This window comes from Acomys russatus, chromosome 17 (assembly GCF_903995435.1).
Source record: "Acomys russatus chromosome 17, mAcoRus1.1, whole genome shotgun sequence".
In the NCBI taxonomy this organism is placed as follows: Eukaryota; Metazoa; Chordata; class Mammalia; order Rodentia; family Muridae; genus Acomys; species Acomys russatus.
The window spans coordinates 38,846,167-38,864,213 of NC_067153.1; the positions used below are offsets into that span (position 1 = coordinate 38,846,167).

The 18,047-nt window shown below is 48.4% G+C and overlaps 1 protein-coding gene across 1 annotated transcript; it reads left to right on the top strand.

The window, feature by feature from the left end:
* Positions 1-6,703: 6,703 nt before the first annotated feature.
* Positions 6,704-10,077, top strand: Gsdmd (gasdermin D). Its single transcript, XM_051159342.1, has 10 exons — positions 6,704-6,945; positions 7,153-7,345; positions 7,569-7,737; positions 7,990-8,164; positions 8,332-8,385; positions 8,719-8,789; positions 8,904-9,107; positions 9,184-9,328; positions 9,428-9,513; positions 9,648-10,077. The coding sequence occupies exons 1-10, from the start codon at positions 6,729-6,731 to the stop codon at positions 9,888-9,890; spliced, it is 1,557 nt and encodes a 518-aa protein (XP_051015299.1). The 5' UTR covers positions 6,704-6,728; the 3' UTR covers positions 9,891-10,077.
* The last annotated feature ends 7,970 nt before the right edge of the window (positions 10,078-18,047 follow it).

The following is an 18,047-nucleotide window of genomic DNA, read 5'->3' on the forward strand; positions in this document are numbered from 1 at the left end:
AGAGAAGCACTCAGAAGGAAAGTGTGCATATGAAGTTCTTAAAGAAGAATTGCTCAAAGTAAGGCATACTCGAGTGTGGGTACAGGCTGCCATGCCACCTCCAGTAGAGTCCGCGTGACAATGCTGTTCCTGGAAAGGGCCATGGTGTTCTTTCCTTTGGAGTGTTGAAAGCAACCTGCTTCCTGGTATTCTTTCTTATTTGCTCTATTATTCTTCTCACTCGTAGTCAAGGCAACAACAAGATGACAGAGACACAGTGCCAAGAGGTAAATTGGACAAAGCGCCAGCCTAGAAACTGCAGAATGAGATGCCTCCTCCAAATGCGCCTAATTTATTATTAGTCATCCTGAACGTTCTTAAGGATAATAAAACAATGGGGAACTTCTTCATTGAATTACAGCAAAAGGAAGTGGTTAAATAACACCCCCCCCCCCAGTTAAATGAAGGGTCTTTACCAAAGGCAGAGCCCATTCAAGGAAAAAGTAACTCAGACAAGAGTGAAAGTACAAGCGGAATTTTAATTTCTACAATACAAAACTCCATAGAGTGTGGCATATGTATTGAAGGGCGGTCTCTGGTGTCCTCCTAGATGCAGAGGACCCTATAGATTGGCTACTGCACCTCATCCACCTCTCCTCTATACAGGAGTGTGTGAGGGAGGGGATGGATGGGTAGTCATCAATGGGAAAAAGGTGTCAGACACTGACTAACAGCAACATGTTAAGTTTACAGAGGACTGTCTCCACCCTTGGCTCACCCTGAGAATGTAATATCTGCCTGTGCCAGGTTAATGTCTTAGAAACAATGATGTTATTACTATGGACTTTGTACTGTGTATTCTATATGCCTGATTGCTTCACTGACCCCTTGAATCTACTCCATGTAAAATATAACCACAATGCACTCCCTGCTCCAAATGTGTATAAAAGTCTAGACTGCTTGCCTGTAAAACATACTCAGATTCAAACTGCCTCTGTGTTTGTCTCTGTTTGTCACTGCTGAATCCTTGCCAACCAAGCCTTCGAGGACCCTCATCCCAGGGACCCCCATACTCGACTGGGGTTGTCCATGGCAGCAGGCCTCTCAAAGGATAGTAGGAGCTAGCTGGCTATTTTACAATAATCATATATTGGATTTTGGTAGGATTTGAAATTTTCTTCAAAAAGTTGCTAAGAAATCTAAATGAGGCCACTAGACTGTTTCTGGGGGACAATTCGTGGGGGGCACAAAAGTCCTTGTGCCCACAGATCACCAGAAAACCAGGAATATGAAACACACAGAGGCCCCTTCTCAATGGAGGAGATAAAATACCTGTTTTCTCGCCCAGAAGGCTGGGAGTGGATTTTGTTAACAACCTGGTGACCTTTCTGCTGTCTGTGGAGGTGGACCTCGCTTACCTTTTGCGATAGAGACAGACCTCCCCAAATTCCCTAGAATGATTATCCCTAGGCCATTACCCATCTTTAGGGGAGATGTCACACGCACTTCATGGCCTGCTAACGTCAGTCAAAGACCACACTGGGTACTAGGCTTTGAGCTGGAAAGCCCGCCCTCCTGGTCACCTGTAGTTTGTAAAGGAGTCTCTATGTAGTCACACCTTAAGCTGTATTGTGCATCCAGAATTGCACTGATTGGACTGACTGTTCTGCAAACCTTTTCCCAACTTATACTGTGTTTTAAATATGCTGACAATGAAGAGCCGCCTGGCATTAGGGTCCTCGATGTCTGATCCAGGTTGACAAGTCAGTCTGCACTGGGTTTTCATCCCAGTCTCTTCAAGTGTTTTGCTTTCTTGTCTGACACCTGCAGGGATGCCAAGACAACTAAGATGGAAAGGAGTGAGATCCTAGCCAAAGTGATAAATATTCAGGCTTCAGGCCTGGCAGTGCTAACTTAACATAAAATATCTATATTTGAGATTATCTCCTTTCTATCAGCCTTTGCTGCAAATGTTAATCTTTTCAGCTGGCGAAAGGTTGCAATCTGATTCCAAAGTGATTGAGGGGGTCATTTCCCTTCCCCTGTCTCCTTAATTTTCTGTTTTTCTATCCTGCCTCAACCTCATCTTCCAGTTGAAGGAACCAGGCCCCCCTCCTTAAGGACCCCCATTAAGGCCAAAGTCTGGGGAAATGTAAAAACTGGCCTACCCAGTCCTCCCTTAAGGACCTCCATTAAGGCTTAAGTCTGTAAATCTCCTCTGCTTGGAGAGTCCAGCTTGAACCAAGGACAGCCAGCTTGTGTAGGGTCCAGCTTCAAGCAAGGACAGACAGCGATGTCAGATCACTACATATGTGGCAGAGTCCAGTTTGACTCAAGGACAGCGAGTTTGTGTTACAGCTTGTGTTTAAAATTTCCACTTTCCCAGGAATGTACTTACCCCTCCCAACTAAGGAAGTTCCTAACGCCCCTGTGACTGCTTCAGCCAGTCACATACTGTAAACCTCATCTCTTTGTTTAAAACCTATAAAAAGCCCATGCCTCTGCTTCTCAGGGTTTCCAGCTCAAAAGAATTGGCAGACCCCGTCGCATCAGCTCAATAAATTCCTATGCATTTGCATTGACAATGGACTCTGTCTCTCAGTGGGCACTCGGGAATAGACTAGAGATCTCTCTGGAGATCTCAGTCTTACACAGTCTTTGACCTGCTAAATTACAGGCCTCAAGAATCACCAGTTGAGCCGGGCAGTGGTGGTGCATGCCTTTAATCCCAGCACTTGGGAGGCAGAGGCAGGCGGATCACTGTGAGTTCAAGGCCAGCCTGGTCTACAAAGCAAGTCCAGGACAGTCAAGACTACACAGAGAAACCTTGTCTCAAAAAAAAAAAAAAAAAGAATCACCAGTTGATGAAAAACAAGCCCTACCCTAGGAAAGACCTCAGAGAAATGCTGTAGAGTCTAGGTGTGGAAACACAGGACACTATGACTTTTCAACCCATCCAGCTGGTACTGCGATCTGACACCCCTAGAAAAATGTGTGAAGAATAAGGTGGGCCCAGGTTTCATGAGGCAACAAAGAACCCTTCCTGCTCCCCACCCCTCCCCCCTTACCCCCTCCAGCCCCATAACCTCTACTGCCTGTCTCTTAGGGACAGGACAGCCGTTAGGCCACTGTCCCTGAACTCCTTCCCTCATTACCCTGGGTCTTTCTGCAACCTCTCCCAACTCCTCTTAAGCAACACCCTCGCCCGTCCTATCTGGACCCAAAGGGCCTATCCCATTAGTCACGCAATGCTGCCAACTCCCTCATACTCCTAGGTCCTGGGTTGCAGCATCCTTCCCATGCTCCCCCGACCCCACCCCCGACCCCAAGGCGGGCCTCTCATCTAGTCCAGAGTCCCTCTTGTCATTGGCCTCCCTGTGTTCCACAATCTGTCCTTGCTCTGTGGCCAAGGTCGTTGATCCCTCAGTTTCGTTGCCGTTCTTGGCCGGGTGCCACTGTTCTTGGCCCAGTGCGGATTCTGGCAGGCCCCGGCTGTGCTGTAAGCTTCCTCTTTAGCCCAACCATATAAGGATTCATCTCACCTAAAATGACCCACCTCCCACTCTCCCCAGAATCGTGGTCCAAGGCTCCCAGGCCCTGGACACAGTTCAACCACAGAGATCTGTCTGGCTCTGAACTCAAAAGGCCCATGGTAGCCTTGGTCACCCGTCTCCTCCCAAACTCCATAACCTAATCAGAAGGAGGAAGCCTAGCCCAAAGGGTGTCTGGGTGTTGCAGCAATGTGTCCTAGACTCTTTGACACTCAAGAGGAACTAGGGGCCTTCGGCCTGTGAATGGGGGTCAGAGAGAGAATGGGGATCAGCCCTGAACATACGCAAATGTCTTCCTTCTGTGTCTCAGAGCGGCTTCCGGGAGCTAACAAGCCCAGCACTTTGGGTTTAGAGTATGATTAAAGAGCTAAAATGTGAAAAAGGAATGCACCCAGCAGTACCCGCATCCAGGCCAGTGCCTACTTCAGACCACTGTCTGCGGGATGGCAGGCACAATGTGCCACAGCCTGTTTTGCCCTCCCTGTGCACAGCACCTATGCGGCCTCCATGCCTCAGATAGCTCTGTCTCCCCACACACTGGACTTCTAAAAAAAAGTGAACAAGAGAGGAGCAAGGGGGTTCAGTGGATAGAGGCGTCCATTCCCGACGCCTGAGGACCTGAGTTTGAGCCCCATGATAAACTCCGGAAGGTTGTTTTGGTCTTGGTCTGGCTTCTTCTGCTTGTCACAGTGCTTTCAGGGTTCCCTCCCGTTCTGCAGTGACTCACGGAAGTGTATTCATTCCTTCCAGTTGCCGTGCAGCCCCTATTGTGGGCTGGTGATGGAACCTAGCCTTAGAGCACTGACTTGCCTAGTGTATGTGTGTGGGGGGGTGCAATATCTGGACAAGATGCTATACAGATGTACTATTTTTTGCCAGGGGTAGTGGTGCATGCCTTTAATCCAGCAGCCAGGAGGCAGAGACAGGCAGATCACTGTGAGTTCGAGGCCAGCCTGGTCTACAAAGTGAGTCCAGGACAGCCAAGATAACATAGAGAAAGGCTGTCTCAAACCCCACCTCCCAAAAAAAACCCCACAAACAAACAAACAAAAACAAAAACAAAAAAAACCCAAAAAACAAAACAGATTTGCTATTTTTTAAGCTATGTATGAGTTGATAGACATTCAGGTCATTTGAGGGTTATCTGTTTGACTCTTTAAAATCACTGGAGAGATGGTCCAGCGATTAAGAGCACTTGCTGCTCTTATAGTGGACCAGGGTCAGGTCCCAGCATCTATATATGATGCACATGCATACATAATAACAAAATACTCACACACGTACAATAAAAAAATTAAATACTACCACGAACATTAATGTACTGTTCCTTTGATCTCTTGTTTGCTTTTTAGGTAAATGTCACCACTGACAGCCACAAGCACAGGATGACCTCTTGCCTTGGATCTATGCACCTAAATCTCCAATTCCTAGGTCATTTGGTTACTCAACACTGCCGATATATTCTTTTTTTTTTTTTTTTTTTTTTTTTTTTTTTTTTTTTTTTTTTTTTTTGAGACAGGGTCTCTCTGTGTAGCCTTGGCCATCCTGGACTCACTTTGTAGACCAGGCTGGCCTCGAACTCACAGCGATCCGCCTGCCTCTGCCTCCCGAGTGCTGGGATTAAAGGCGTGCGCCACCACGCCCGGCTACTGCCGATATATTCTAAAGCAGCTAGCTCCACTCTTTGCAGTTTTTCCACCTGGAAGGGGCCCCCGAGGGAGGTTTGTTTCTCTACATTCTTACTACTACTTACTTAGGACGACAGCCAGCCTAGATAGATAGATGCTATCTAGTTTTTATTTGCATTTTCCTGATAACTAATGACCTGCTTACTGGCAATTGGCACAGTTGCGCATCTCTAGAGCAGTTCATTCAGAGCTTTTACTACCGGCCAGGTGCTAAAGAAAGAAAAGGCGCTGCACATTTTAGGTACCAGGACTAGAGGAAACCTAAGCTCTGGGCTACTGGCAGGCTGCCAGGATGAGGGTGGGGCAAGCTGCACAGCTGTTCCGGGAGGGGAGGGCTCCTTGAACGCGCAGCTACGTCCAGGACCACAGCTCACAGTTTCACTTTTGTGTCCTGGCGCCTCCTCCGAGAAGCACCCTTGGTCCTGGCGCAGGCCCCGTGGCTGCCTGCCGCGGTGAGCAAATAAGAGACCTCTCCGGGACACACATCCTTGCTTCCCTTGGGAGACCCAGACACCTCCCCAGAGGTGAAGATCCTGGTAAGTCACCCTGTTACTCAGCCATCCCAGAGACCTGCAGCCCCTCCTCTGGCTTAGTCCGCTCTCTGCCCCGGATGCATGCTTGGTGGCTGGGTGATTCAGCCCTTCCCAGAAACCTCACCATACCAAACAGCTTGAAGAGGCCCTAGCGGCTAGGGTCTAGCCTCTATGAAGGCCATCCACTAGCCCATACAGTGGGGCCAGCCTGGTTTGGGCTTGATGCTGACAAAAAACACTTTAGGCTTCTGTGTCGGATGCTGATCCCTTGGCCCACAAATCCCTCCCTAACTGCCAAAGACCTTCCTGCCTCACACTCCATCTTCAGCAGGTCCAGGGGCCCAGTTTCCTAGGAGTAATACTGCTCTTCCACACTGTGTGGGTTGTTGGCCGGTTCCACACCTGTTTTGGACTCTGAGCTCTGAAGGTTCAACCAGGACAGTCTTAGAACTGTGCATGAGACCCCTGGAGAAAAACCACTAACCTGGAACCCTGGTTTTGCTGTGGGCTCCTGTGCCAAGTCCCTAATAAGTGGGGGCCTGTGTTTCCTCCCCAGCTTCGGCACTCAGCCAGGAAGGATAACAGGTGTCCTAGATGTTAGCAGGTGGCCAAGGGCTATACGTAGGAACTGATGGTGTGGATAATACAGGGCCTGCTGTAGGCTGCCTCTCCTCCTCCTTTTTCTTCTTCTTCTCTGTCTTTTTCCTCTTCCATCTCGTCCTCTTCCTCCTCCTCCTCCACCTTGTCCTCTTCCCCCTCCACCTCCTCCTCCTCCACCTCCTCTTCCACCTCCTCCTCTCCTGAGTGCCACAGCACCGGGGAGAGAGAAGTGGGCCAGAAAGTGAGCACTGTGTCTGCGTTGGTGTAGTGGTCACCCAGAATGTGCCAGGACTAGCAAGGCCAAGCCGCTTTGAAGGCATGACTTCCCGAATACTGGAGGCAACTAAGTATGGACCAATCCATCTGCCCTCAGGATCATGTCATCAGCCTTTCAGGGTGTGGTCAAGAGTGTGATCAAGGAGGTGGACCCCAGAGGAGAGCTCATCCCAGTGGACAGCCTTCGGAATTCTTCCAGCATCCGGCCCTACTGTCTCTTGAGTAAGAAACTCTCTAGCTCATTGTTCTGGAGACCCCGTTATACATGCGTCAACCTGTCAATCAAGGACATCCTGGAACCCAATGCTCCAGAACCAGGTATCTCCTTCCCTGCTCCCCTCTTCCTCACCCTGAACCCCCAGATTGAATACAAGAAAGGCGTTGGCTGCCATCTCACTGGGCTCTATCAGCTCTGCGGATTGGGGCCCTATTTTCAGAATAGGAGGTTTCATGAAGTGCCCAGCTACAGAGGAAAGACCAGGCTGTGCCTAGTGGACTAGGGCCTTAGAGCTGGTGTTGTTTCAGAACCAGCTTGTCATGGCTGCTACCACTTCTCCGATGCCGTCGACGGGAATGTTCAGGGCAGCGTGGCGCTGTCAGGCACAGGACAAGGGGAAATTTCTGGTGGGGCTGCAGTGTCTAACAGTTCCAGTGCCTCGGTGAACGTGTGCATACAGCGTGTGACTCAGAATACCTGGGATATCATGCAGCTTGAGAGGTGAGCCACTGAAGGCATGAGGCAGCCGCGTGGGTCCACCTCTCCCTCTTTGAACTTGTCCTGCTCCTACAGTCACCTTACACACTGTTGGAAACTCTCTGGGAGGGTTGCCCAAGCCTGGTATCCACAGGACTCCTGGGTTCCCTAGCCTTTTCATCCCACCCATCAGCAGGACGGGAGGGACGGAGGAGACCTCTTGTCTATGGGGCACAATCTTTTGTAGGCACCTGCGGCAGCCCGAAAACAAAACCCTGCAACAGCTTCGGAGTTGTGGGGTTAACCTGTTTGTGGTGACAGAGGTGCTGCAGACCCTGGAGGAGGTGCAGCTCACCCGGACCCACAGCAAAGAGGGCTCCGGCCAGTTTGCAGTGCCTGGAGTTATATGCTTTCAGGTATGTGACTAGCCCTAGCCCCTGCCTGGCCCCACTTGGGCACAGGGATCTAAGAGGCCAGGAGGCAGCATCCCAGGCAGTGGTGGTCTGAGCGCTTCTCTTCTGAGGCCCTTTCCTGAAACAATCCATGGGCCCTACTCGTGCTGGAATTGCTAAAGGCTGGATTGGCAATTACCAATGGCAAGCCTGTTGCCAGCGCCCACCGTAGATAGCTATTCACTCTACGTCCCTGATCCTATCCCTCTGCTTCAGGGTGAAGGTAAGGGCCAACGGAGTTGGAAGAGGACCGTGACCATTCCTGCGGGCAGCGTCCTTGCATTCAAAGTGGCCCAGCTGCTCATCGACCCTAAGTGGGGTGAGTGTCGAGGGGCTGTCTCTAGAGCCCAGGCTGTGTGGCACAGAAAGCAGGGAAATCTGAGCGGCTTAAGCTAGCCAGGGGATGCTGTGGCCATCTGGTTGCATGAGGTCCCAGACAGGACGGTCAAGTGCACCAGGTGCTAATGTGTGGGTGAGAGGGGCCCGGTTCTCATGAGGTGCCGGGAGCCCCTGGGGATAAGGGAAGTTGATGACCACCTTGCTCCTTCTTGCTGCTAGATATTCTTCTCTTCCCCAATGAGAAACAGAGGACCTTTGAGCTGTCCCCTTCAGGTGAGGCCCCAGACCCTCTTGGCCCGACAGATGTTTCTGTGCTCAGGGCACGAGGTTTCTCAGTCTCCTACAGAGGTCGACACACACACTTACACACCCACACATGCATACACACTTAAACACAATGAGCGATGCTCAACTCGGGTGCTGCTGCTGGGCCTGCTTAGCTTTCTAGCTGCCCTGGGCTGCCGGTAGTAGGGGAGGGATGGAGGTGGGAGGTGGGGCAGGGAAAATCCCAGGCCTATTTGGCATGAGACAATAGTCCCTGGATCCCTGCACAAAAAAGGCCTCCCTCTCCCCCTCCGCTTTCCACCATCCTCATGCCCTGCTTAGGCAACAGAAGAGAAGATAGCCAGGGGCGTCATGCCTTTGGCCTGCGTGGCATACTAGGAGCCATCTGTGAGGCAATTCAAGTTCCAAGCAGGTCAGTACCCACATGACCACCCTGGGACGCCATGGGTTCTGCCTCTGCTCCCTGGATAGACCCTTCCTCACCAATGTTCCCGAAAGCCTCATAGGCACCGATGGTGCTCCCATCTGCCACTATAGATGGGAGCTATGAGGAAGAAGAGATCAGTGAAGACTTCCAAGGCCTGTGTGCAGAGGTGAAAGCTTCCTCCACAGTACTGGGATGCTTAGACATGGAGTTGAGACAGCAGCTACTGGTGGCCATTGGGAAAATTTTACAGGACCAGCCCAGCATGGAAGCCTTGGAGACCTCAGTGAGTGTGAGCATGTTGGAGGTGGGTGGGGCCTACCCAAGCCTATCTGGCCTCACTTACCTCACCCATACCTTAGCTGGAGCAGGGCCTGTGCAGTGGCGGGAAGGTGGAGCCTCTGGAGGGCCCAGCAGGCAGCATTCTCGAGTGTCTGGTGTTCGAGACTGGAGAACTGGAGATGAAACTCGCTGCCCCTGTCTTCTACCTGCTGGAAGCATTGAGTAGTAAGCAGCCTGTGCAGGGATTGCCATGGGGCAGGAAGGGAGGACTAGGTTGCATAGTGCACGTTCTGAAACCCTGTCTCAGTCTGGATCTCTCCCTAGCGCTGAGTGAAACCCAGCAGCAGCTGCTTGCTAAGGCTCTGGAGACGACGATGATGACGACAGTGCTGTCAAAACAGCTAGAGTTGGTGAGAGGACATGGCATTGGGGGTGCAGTGGGGCCCTGGGTACATCTGTGAGGGTTGACACAGACTGGCCCTGCATCCCTGGGGCTCAGAATACAGCCCACATCTGCAACCCCCTCCCCGTCTTCTGCTGGTAGGTGAAGCATATCTTGGAACAGACCACCCCGTGGCAGAATCAGAGTTCTGTGCCCCTGCCCGCCAGGCTCCTTGGGGACAGCTGGGATGAGGAGGATCCCACCTGGGTCTTGCTGGAAGAATGTGGCCTCAGGCTGCAGGCGAACCCTCCCCAGGTGCACTGGGAACCAGAGTCTCAGGGTCCCACGTGTGCACTCTGTGCCTCCCTAGACCTATTGGCAGGTCTAAGCCAGAAACCTTGCTAGCCTGCTGGCCTTCCTTCGCCCAGCATCCTCATGCCCTACCCTCCCACAAAGGCAGAAACTTGCCTAACCCAGCCCCTAAGAAAGCCAAGAGCCCAACTCAGTCACACAGCCAGAACGCAATGAGACCCACGAGTTGGGAAAACTCAATAAATGTGCAAAGAAAAGAAAAGTGACTGAGTTTTTGAAGGGTCCTGGATCTGTAGTAGGGTTCTGCCCACACAGAATCAAGATGGGGGCCCTGGAGAGATGGCTCAGTGGTTAAGAGCACTGACTGTTCGCTCTTCCAGAGGTCGTGAGTTCAATTCCCAGCAACCACATGGTGGCTCACAACCATCCTCAATGAAATCTGGTGTCCTCTTCTGGCATGCAAGTGTACACGCAGGCAGAATACTGTATACCCATCTTAAAAAAAAAAAAAAAGAATCAAGATGAGTATGAAGGCCATCCTCTCACTCTTCCAACCCTGTGAGGCCGAAGTGACCCTGCCCTGTTGTGTGACAGATTTTTCCCAGGGAGACACGAATAAATGTCTACTTGCCCTAAGTAGTTAGGATTTCTACTGCTGTGAAGAGACACCATGACCAAAGTAACTCTTATAAGGGAAAACATTTCACTGAGTTTGGCTTACAGTTCAGAGGTTTAGTCCATTATCACTGTGATGGGAAACATGACAGCATCCAGGCAGACATGGTGCTGGAGAGGGAGCTGAGAGTTCTGTGTGTTGATCAGCAGGCAGCAGAAGGAGACTGGGTACCATGGTGGGTGTAGTTTGAGCATATCAGATCTTAAAGTGTGCACACAGAGTGATATACTTCCTCAAACAAGGCCACACCTTCTCCAACAAGGCCACACCTTCTCCAACAAGGCCACACCCTCTCATAGTGCAACTCCTTATGGGCTAAGCATTCAAACGCATGTATCTATGGGGGTCATCTTTTTTTAAGATTTATGTATTTAGCCAGGGGTGGTAGCACACACCTTTAATCCCAGCGCTTGGGAGGCTGAAGCAGGCAGATCGCTGTGATTTTGAGGCCAGCCTGGTCTACAAAGTTTTGAGTCTAGAACAACCAAGGCTACACAGATAAAGCCTGTCTCTAAAAATTAAAAAAAAAAGATTTATTTATTATTATGTATACAATGCTCTGCCTGTATGCACACCTGTAGGCCAGAAGAGGGGCATCACATCACATTATAGATGGTTGTGAGCCACCATGTAGTTACTGGGAATTGAACTCAGAACTTCTGGAAGAGCAGTCAGTGCTCTTAACCTCTGAGCCATCTCTCCAGGCCCTGGGCATCCTTCTTATTCAAAGCACTACACCCCAGTTATGGAACCAAGGAGAGACCAAATCATTTATATGACCAGAGATGAACCAACTAATTTTATTGGAATTACTCACAGGAATGTGGGTAAGGGGTTGCTTACAGGAACCAAAATGACCCAAAGATAGTTGCAACACCAAAGGGCCGGTGACAGCTCATGAAAGCTGGAAACCTGGAGCCTGTAAAACCTGCAGCAGCTCCACAGCTTGGACAGTGTCCTTTCCAAGTGACTCTGGTCTAACCCTCCTCTAGGCAGCTCAGCTGGTCTCTGTTTCTGCTGGGCAGTTCTGTTGGCCTCTGCTTCTGCTTGTCAACCAGGCTTGACTGGGAGTGGCACTTCGCAGTGTTTATTGTTCATATGCACTTGAGAAGGGATGGACCTAGTGTCGGCTTACTTCCTGTCTTAAGGAGCCCTCTTGAAGGATGGAGTCTGCTAACTAACCGCTGTGTGTGGACATGGCCATACCCCAGCACACCCACACATACTTTCCCAGAAAAGATGCACAGAGCAGTTTAGGGGGTGAGTCTATACTTGGGACAGGATGACCCTCTGTTTCAGGAAATGCAGGACACAGCTAAGGTAGCAGACCCATACCCTGCAACAGTGCTATGCCACAGGCTTACAAGTGTGACCTACAGACAGGCAGACTCTGGGACTTCAACAGGTGTAGTGGCACTGGGGGTCCACTCCTCACAAGGCTCAGCAGCCTGTGGGCTCTGTGTCTAGGGAGAGATGTTCCTAATTGAGGTGGCCAGGGTGCTATGGTCACCCCTGGGAGCTTGCTCCTCTTATAGAGGACCTGGGTTTGGTTCCCAGCACTTATATGGTAGCTTGTAATCAGCCATCTGCAACTCCAGCTGCAGGAAATCCGACACCCTCTTCTGACCTCCACCAGCACCATTCGTGCATAGACATACAGATAAAACACTCATACACGTAAACTAAAAATGAAAACAGCACACATTTACACCCGGTGATTCAGCCAGATGGTGGTGCACACATATAATCCCAGCACTCTGGGAGGAAGAGGCAGGCAAATCTCTGTGAGTTTGAGGCCAGCTTTGTATTGAGATCCAGGCCAGCACGGGCTACATAGCAAGACTTTGTCTCACAATAAATAAACAAATAACATTGTTGAGGGCTGGAGAGATGACTCAGTGGTTAAGAGCACTGACTGCTCTTCCAGAGGTCATGAGTTCAATTCAACCAACCACATGGTAGCTCACAACCATCTCTAATGTGATCTGATGCCCTCTTCTGGCCTGCAGGTGTACATGCAGACAGAGCACTGTGTACATAATAAATAAATAAATAAATCTTTTTTTAAAAAACTAACATTGTTCTGCATAAAAGAGAAAACATGTATTTGTCTTTCTGAGTCTGACTTATCTCACGTAACATAATACTTTCCAGAGGCATCTTCCCAGAAAGTGCCATGAGTTCATAGTTCTATACGGCTGAGTAATATTCCAGTGAATATATGCGCCACATTTTTTTTTATTCACCAGTTGATGGTCATCTAGGCAGGTTCCACTCTCTGGCCATCGTGAACAGTGCAGTGATAAACATAGATGTGCAAGTATCTCTGAGACGTGACTTACAATAGTATTTCAGTAAACACCCAAGAGTGGTTGGTTGAGTGGAGCTGTGTGGTAGTTTTGTTTTCAGCATCCTTTTGTTGTTGTTGTTCTTGTTGTTTCGAGACAGGGCTTCTCTGTGTAGCCTTGGCTGTCCTGAATTCACTTTGCAGACCATGCTGGCCTCGAACTCACAGCGATCCACCTGCGTCTGCCTCTCGAGTGCGCCACCATGCCCGGCTCAACATCTTTTAAAAAAATTATTATTATTGAGATTTAGTTTTGGCTCGGTTGTGGTGGCACATGCCTTTAATCCCAGCATTCGTGAGGCAGAGGCAGGTGGATCGCCATGAATTCGAGGCCTACAGAGTGAGTTCCAGGACAGCCAGAGCTGTTACACAGAGAAACCCTGTCTTGAAAAACGAAAAAACAAACAAACAAAAAAAAAAAGATTTAGTTTTATTTTATTTTATGTGTTTTGCCTGGATGTGTGTCGGTGTTGGATCCCTCTGGAACTAGAGTTACAGACAGTTGTAAGCTGCCATGTGGGTGCTAAGAATCAAACATATGTTCTCTGGAAGAACAGTATTTTGTATTTTTTTTGGGTTTTTTTTGTTTTTGGTTTTGGTTTTTTTTTTTGGTTTTTCAAGACAGGGTTTTTCTGTGTAGCCTTGGCTGTGCTGGACTCACTCTGTAGGCCAGTCTGGCCTCAAACTCACAGGGATCCACCTGCCTCTGCCTCCTGAGTGCTGGGATTAAAGGTGTGGGCCACCGTGCCTGGCCTTTAGCTTTTCTTTTCTTTTTCTTTCTTTCTTTCTTTTTTTTGGGGGGGCAGCCAGTGCTCTTAACCACCGAGCCATCTCCCCAGACCAGTGTATCATTTGTACTCTCTCTCTCCCTCCCCCCCCCCCGTTTTTTTTGTTGTTGTCTTGTTCTGGTTTTTTGTTTGTTTGCTTGTTTTTTATCTGTGTACAATCCTGGCTGTCCTAAAACTAGCTTTGTAGACCAGGTTGGCCTTGAACTCACAGAGATCCACCTGCATCTGCCTCCCAAGCAGTGGTATTAAAGGCATGCACCACCAAGTCTGGCTATCATTTGTTTTCTTAATGATAGTCTTTTTGACTGGAGTAAGAAAGACTCTCAAAGAAGTTTTAATTTGCATTTCTCTGCTAGCTAAGAACGCTGAACACTTCTTTAAGCACTTATTAGTCATTTGCATTTCTTTGTTTAAGAATTGCTTGGTTCAGTACTTCATTAACTAGTTAATTTTTACTTATGCATATGCCATGTGTGCAGGGCTGTTGCATCCTCTGGAGCTAGAGTTATATGTAGGTGTATTTGTTTTATCCATTTTATTGCATCCTTATATCTCTACCTCTCTTCCAACCCCCCAGTACCGCGTAGGAAAGATATATAAAAGGTTAGAAGGGAAAAAGGTTAGAAGGGAAAGGGGGCATAGGTCTCTTTAGACTACTTCCTGCTGACTAGGGTTATTGGGTTCCTTGGGGACATGTCCAATCTTTGTCATCAGGATATCCAGCAGTCCAGCAGTCCGCCATAGCAAATACATCAGCAAACAGAGCAGCAAGACAAACCAGGAGCAGCAAAGGGGTGGGCAACAGGGACAGCAGCAGCCACCCGCCTTCTTCTTAGAAACTCCCCTTGCCGGGCGTGGTGGTGCACGCCTTTAATCCCAGCACTTGGGAGGCAGAGGCAGGCGGATCGCTGTGAGTTCGAGGCCAGCCTGGTCTACAAAGTGAGTCCAGGATGGCCAAGGCTACACAGAGAGACCCTGTCTCGAAAACCAAAAAAAAAAAAAAAAGAAAGAAACTCCCCTTATACCTCGCTGGGCTCTGGCATTTATACCCTCACAAGAGCTCCGAGAATTTAACTATCTGTAGCTGGTACAAACCATGCCCCTGACAGAGCATAAGGCACATTATAGTCAGCTGCTGTGGACAGTCTGAAACAGTCCCATATCCCACACCTGAGATTAAAACAAAAACATACTTACATAACATAACTAGTTTTTGTTTTTGTTTTTTTTAAAGAAACCAAAATTCAGGCTGGGCGTGGTACTACACGTCTTTAATCCCCGTACTCAGGAGACAGAGGCGGGCAGATCTCCATGAGTTCATGGTGAGCTTGATCTACAGAGTGATTCCAGGACAACCAAGGCTACATAGAGAAACCCTGTCTCGAAAAAAAAAAAACAAACAAACAAACAAACAAAAATCTCACTACAGTTATAGGCAGTTGTGAGCCTCCTGGTGTGGATGCTGGGAGCTGAACTCCGGCCCTCTGGAAGAGCAGGAAGAGGTGTTAGCCTCTCTACAGCTCTCCAGCCTCAAGGCGCTCATTAATTGATTAGATGAGTTGATACTTTGTAGCTTAAAGCTTGTAGTCTTGCTGGGCAGTGGTGAATCCCAGCACTTGGGAGGCAGAGGCAGGCAGCTATCTGTGAGTTGGAGGCCAATCTGGTCTACAGAGTGAGTTTCAGGACAGCCAAGGCTATACAGAGAAGCCCTGTCTTGAAAAATCAAAAAAAAAAAAAAAAAAAAAAAAAAAAAAAAAACAAACAACAACAAACCAAAATCGCAAAAAACAAAAAGAACAAAACAGCAACAAACAACAAAAACCCTCCTAAAATGTTACATTTTCGGAGGATACCTTCATATTTATAATTACTAACTACATCTCTACATCTTCTAGTTGGATGTTTCCTTTGTTTGTTTGTTTGTTTGTTTGTTTTTGTTTTTCGAGACAGAGTTTCTCTGTGTAGCCTTGGCTGTCCTGGACTGGCTTTGTAGACCAGGCTGGCCTCGAACTCACAGCAATCTGCCTCCCGAGTGCTGGGATTAAAAGCATGTGCCACCATGCCTGGCCCCAGTCTTTTTTCTTATTGGTAAGTTTTATCCATGGATGTTTAAGGTTGTTTTTGAGATATATGTACTAATCCCTGTAATTATTTTTTTTAAAGATTTATTTATTGTATATGAGTGCTTTATCTGCAGAAGAGGGTATCAGATAACATTATAGACAGTTGTGAGCCACCATGTGGTTGCTCGCAATTGAACTCAGGACCTCTGGAAGAGCAGGCAGTGCTCTTAACCACTGAGCCATCTCTCCAGCCCAATCCCTGTAATTATTGTTGCTGTTTTGTGATTGGCTGGATTGTTTTTGCTTCCCAGTAATGTCAGGGCAATCCTGGTTTGCTCATTGGTTTGATGAAGACTTTGTTCAGTATTCCTCTCATGAAATGTATTCTTTTTTGTTTGGTTGGTTTTTGGTTTTTGGTTTTTGATACAGGGTCTCTCTGTGTTGCGTTGGCTGTCCCAGACTCGCTTTGTAGACCAGGCTGGCCTTGAACTCACAGCGATCTGTCTGCTTCTGCCTCCCAGGTGCTGGGGTTAAAGGTGCATGCCACCACGCCTGGCATGAAATGTATTCTTTCCTGTGCTCTTGTGATTGAAGTTTGCTCTTTCCTCTCTGTCTATAGCGTTCCTTCAAGTGTCCTCTGCACTGCTGGCTGAGTCATCATTAACTGTGTAAAAGTAACTTCTAATCTCCTGGCTCAATTGTCTCAGAGGCTTACTACCTCCTTCTGCTGACCTAGACCTGGAAGCTTCTAGCCTCTGTACAATCTAACCTAGGCCTAGAATGTTTCCAGCCTCTGAGACTTAACTGCTTAATGAGTTCACCCTTACCTTGTTCTTTCTGAGCTCTGGACTAGCTGGCTTGACTCAGCTGTGCTGGCTCAAACTCTTCTCCCAGCTGACTTATTTAATCTGTCTTCTCTTTCCAGAATTGCTCTGCTTAGCCTCAAACTAACTCAGCAATCTGCTCTAATCTTCTGGCTTCTCATTTTCTGTCTCGTTTCATCTTTACCTAAGTTCTCTGCAACCCATCTCTCTATTACTGTCCTTGATTAAAACAAACAACAACAACAAAAACCTGCCTCCTCTCTCTGTAAAACTGCCTCTTAAGTAACTTCCCTTTCCTGTCTCTTCTCGTGAGAGTTGGGCAGATCCTGTTCTGTCAAATCTTCTCTGATTTGTCACCTTTTATGCCACCCAATTAGACATCACTTTCAAACATGGGTGCTTCCTTCCGCAAACTAACTTCACCTTGAGATTAAAAGTATGTACCATCATGACTGGACCTAGGCTTTTCTTTACCTGATACTTGCTCTACACCAGGCTGGCCTTGAACTCAGATCTGTTTGCCTCTGTCTCCTGAATTAGAGGTGTGTTTGTATTCCAGCCGGATCACACAGACCTAGAAGGTCTTTGGATGTGATCTTTTGCCAGAGCAGCCATGTTCTGAATTAACATTCCTCTACATAACTGCCTTAGCCTGTGCTTGCCTTAGAACATACTGGTTTCTCTTTGAAAAGGTAGTTTGAGGGGGCTGGAGAGATGGCTCAGCAGTTAGGAACACTGGCTGTTCTTCCAGAGGACCCAAGTTCAATTCCCAGCATCCACATGGCCACTCACAACTGTCTGAAATTTAGGTTCCGGGGGACCTGACATCCTCACATAGACATACTTACAGGCAAAAGATAATGTAGCTGTGTGTTTAATCCCAGAACACAGGAGGCAGATCCCTGTGAGGTCTAGGCCAGCCTGCTGTACATAGCAGGGCTACATAGTGAAACTCTCTCTCTCTCAAAAAAAAAAAAAAAAAAAAAAAAAAGACTTCCCGATAGTGAAAAAGTTCAGATACAAAATTAGATAAATTAGTCAGGCGGTAGTGGCGCACGCCTTTAATCCCAGCACTCAGGAGGTAGAGGCAGGTGGATCCCTGTGAGTTCGAGGCCAGCCTGGTCTACAGTGCAAGTCTAGGACAGCAAGGCTACACCGAGAAACCCTGTCTCGAAAAAGAAAACAAAAAAACCAACCAAGCAAAATTAGATAAATTAAAGGGGAATAAGAAGACAAATGTAAGAGGGTTTTGTTTTTGTTTTGTTTTTTTGCCATCCCTATGCCTCTCTTCCCAGACCTTGGATGCTCCTTATCTTAGGCCCCTGCAGTAGCTCTGTTTTTAACAGCAGATTCTCTAGATGGCTGATGGCTGCTTGGAGTCCAAAGCACAGCAAAGTGAGATTTTAGTCAGCTGCAGAGCCATCCACCAGAGGAATCAGTTCCCTTGCCAAAAACTGCAAGCAGATCTGCTCCTCCACCACCCTTTTATTTCCATGTCCTTTGTGGTGTTCCATATTTCTGACTCCCTCTCTCTCTCTCTCTCTCTTGCCCT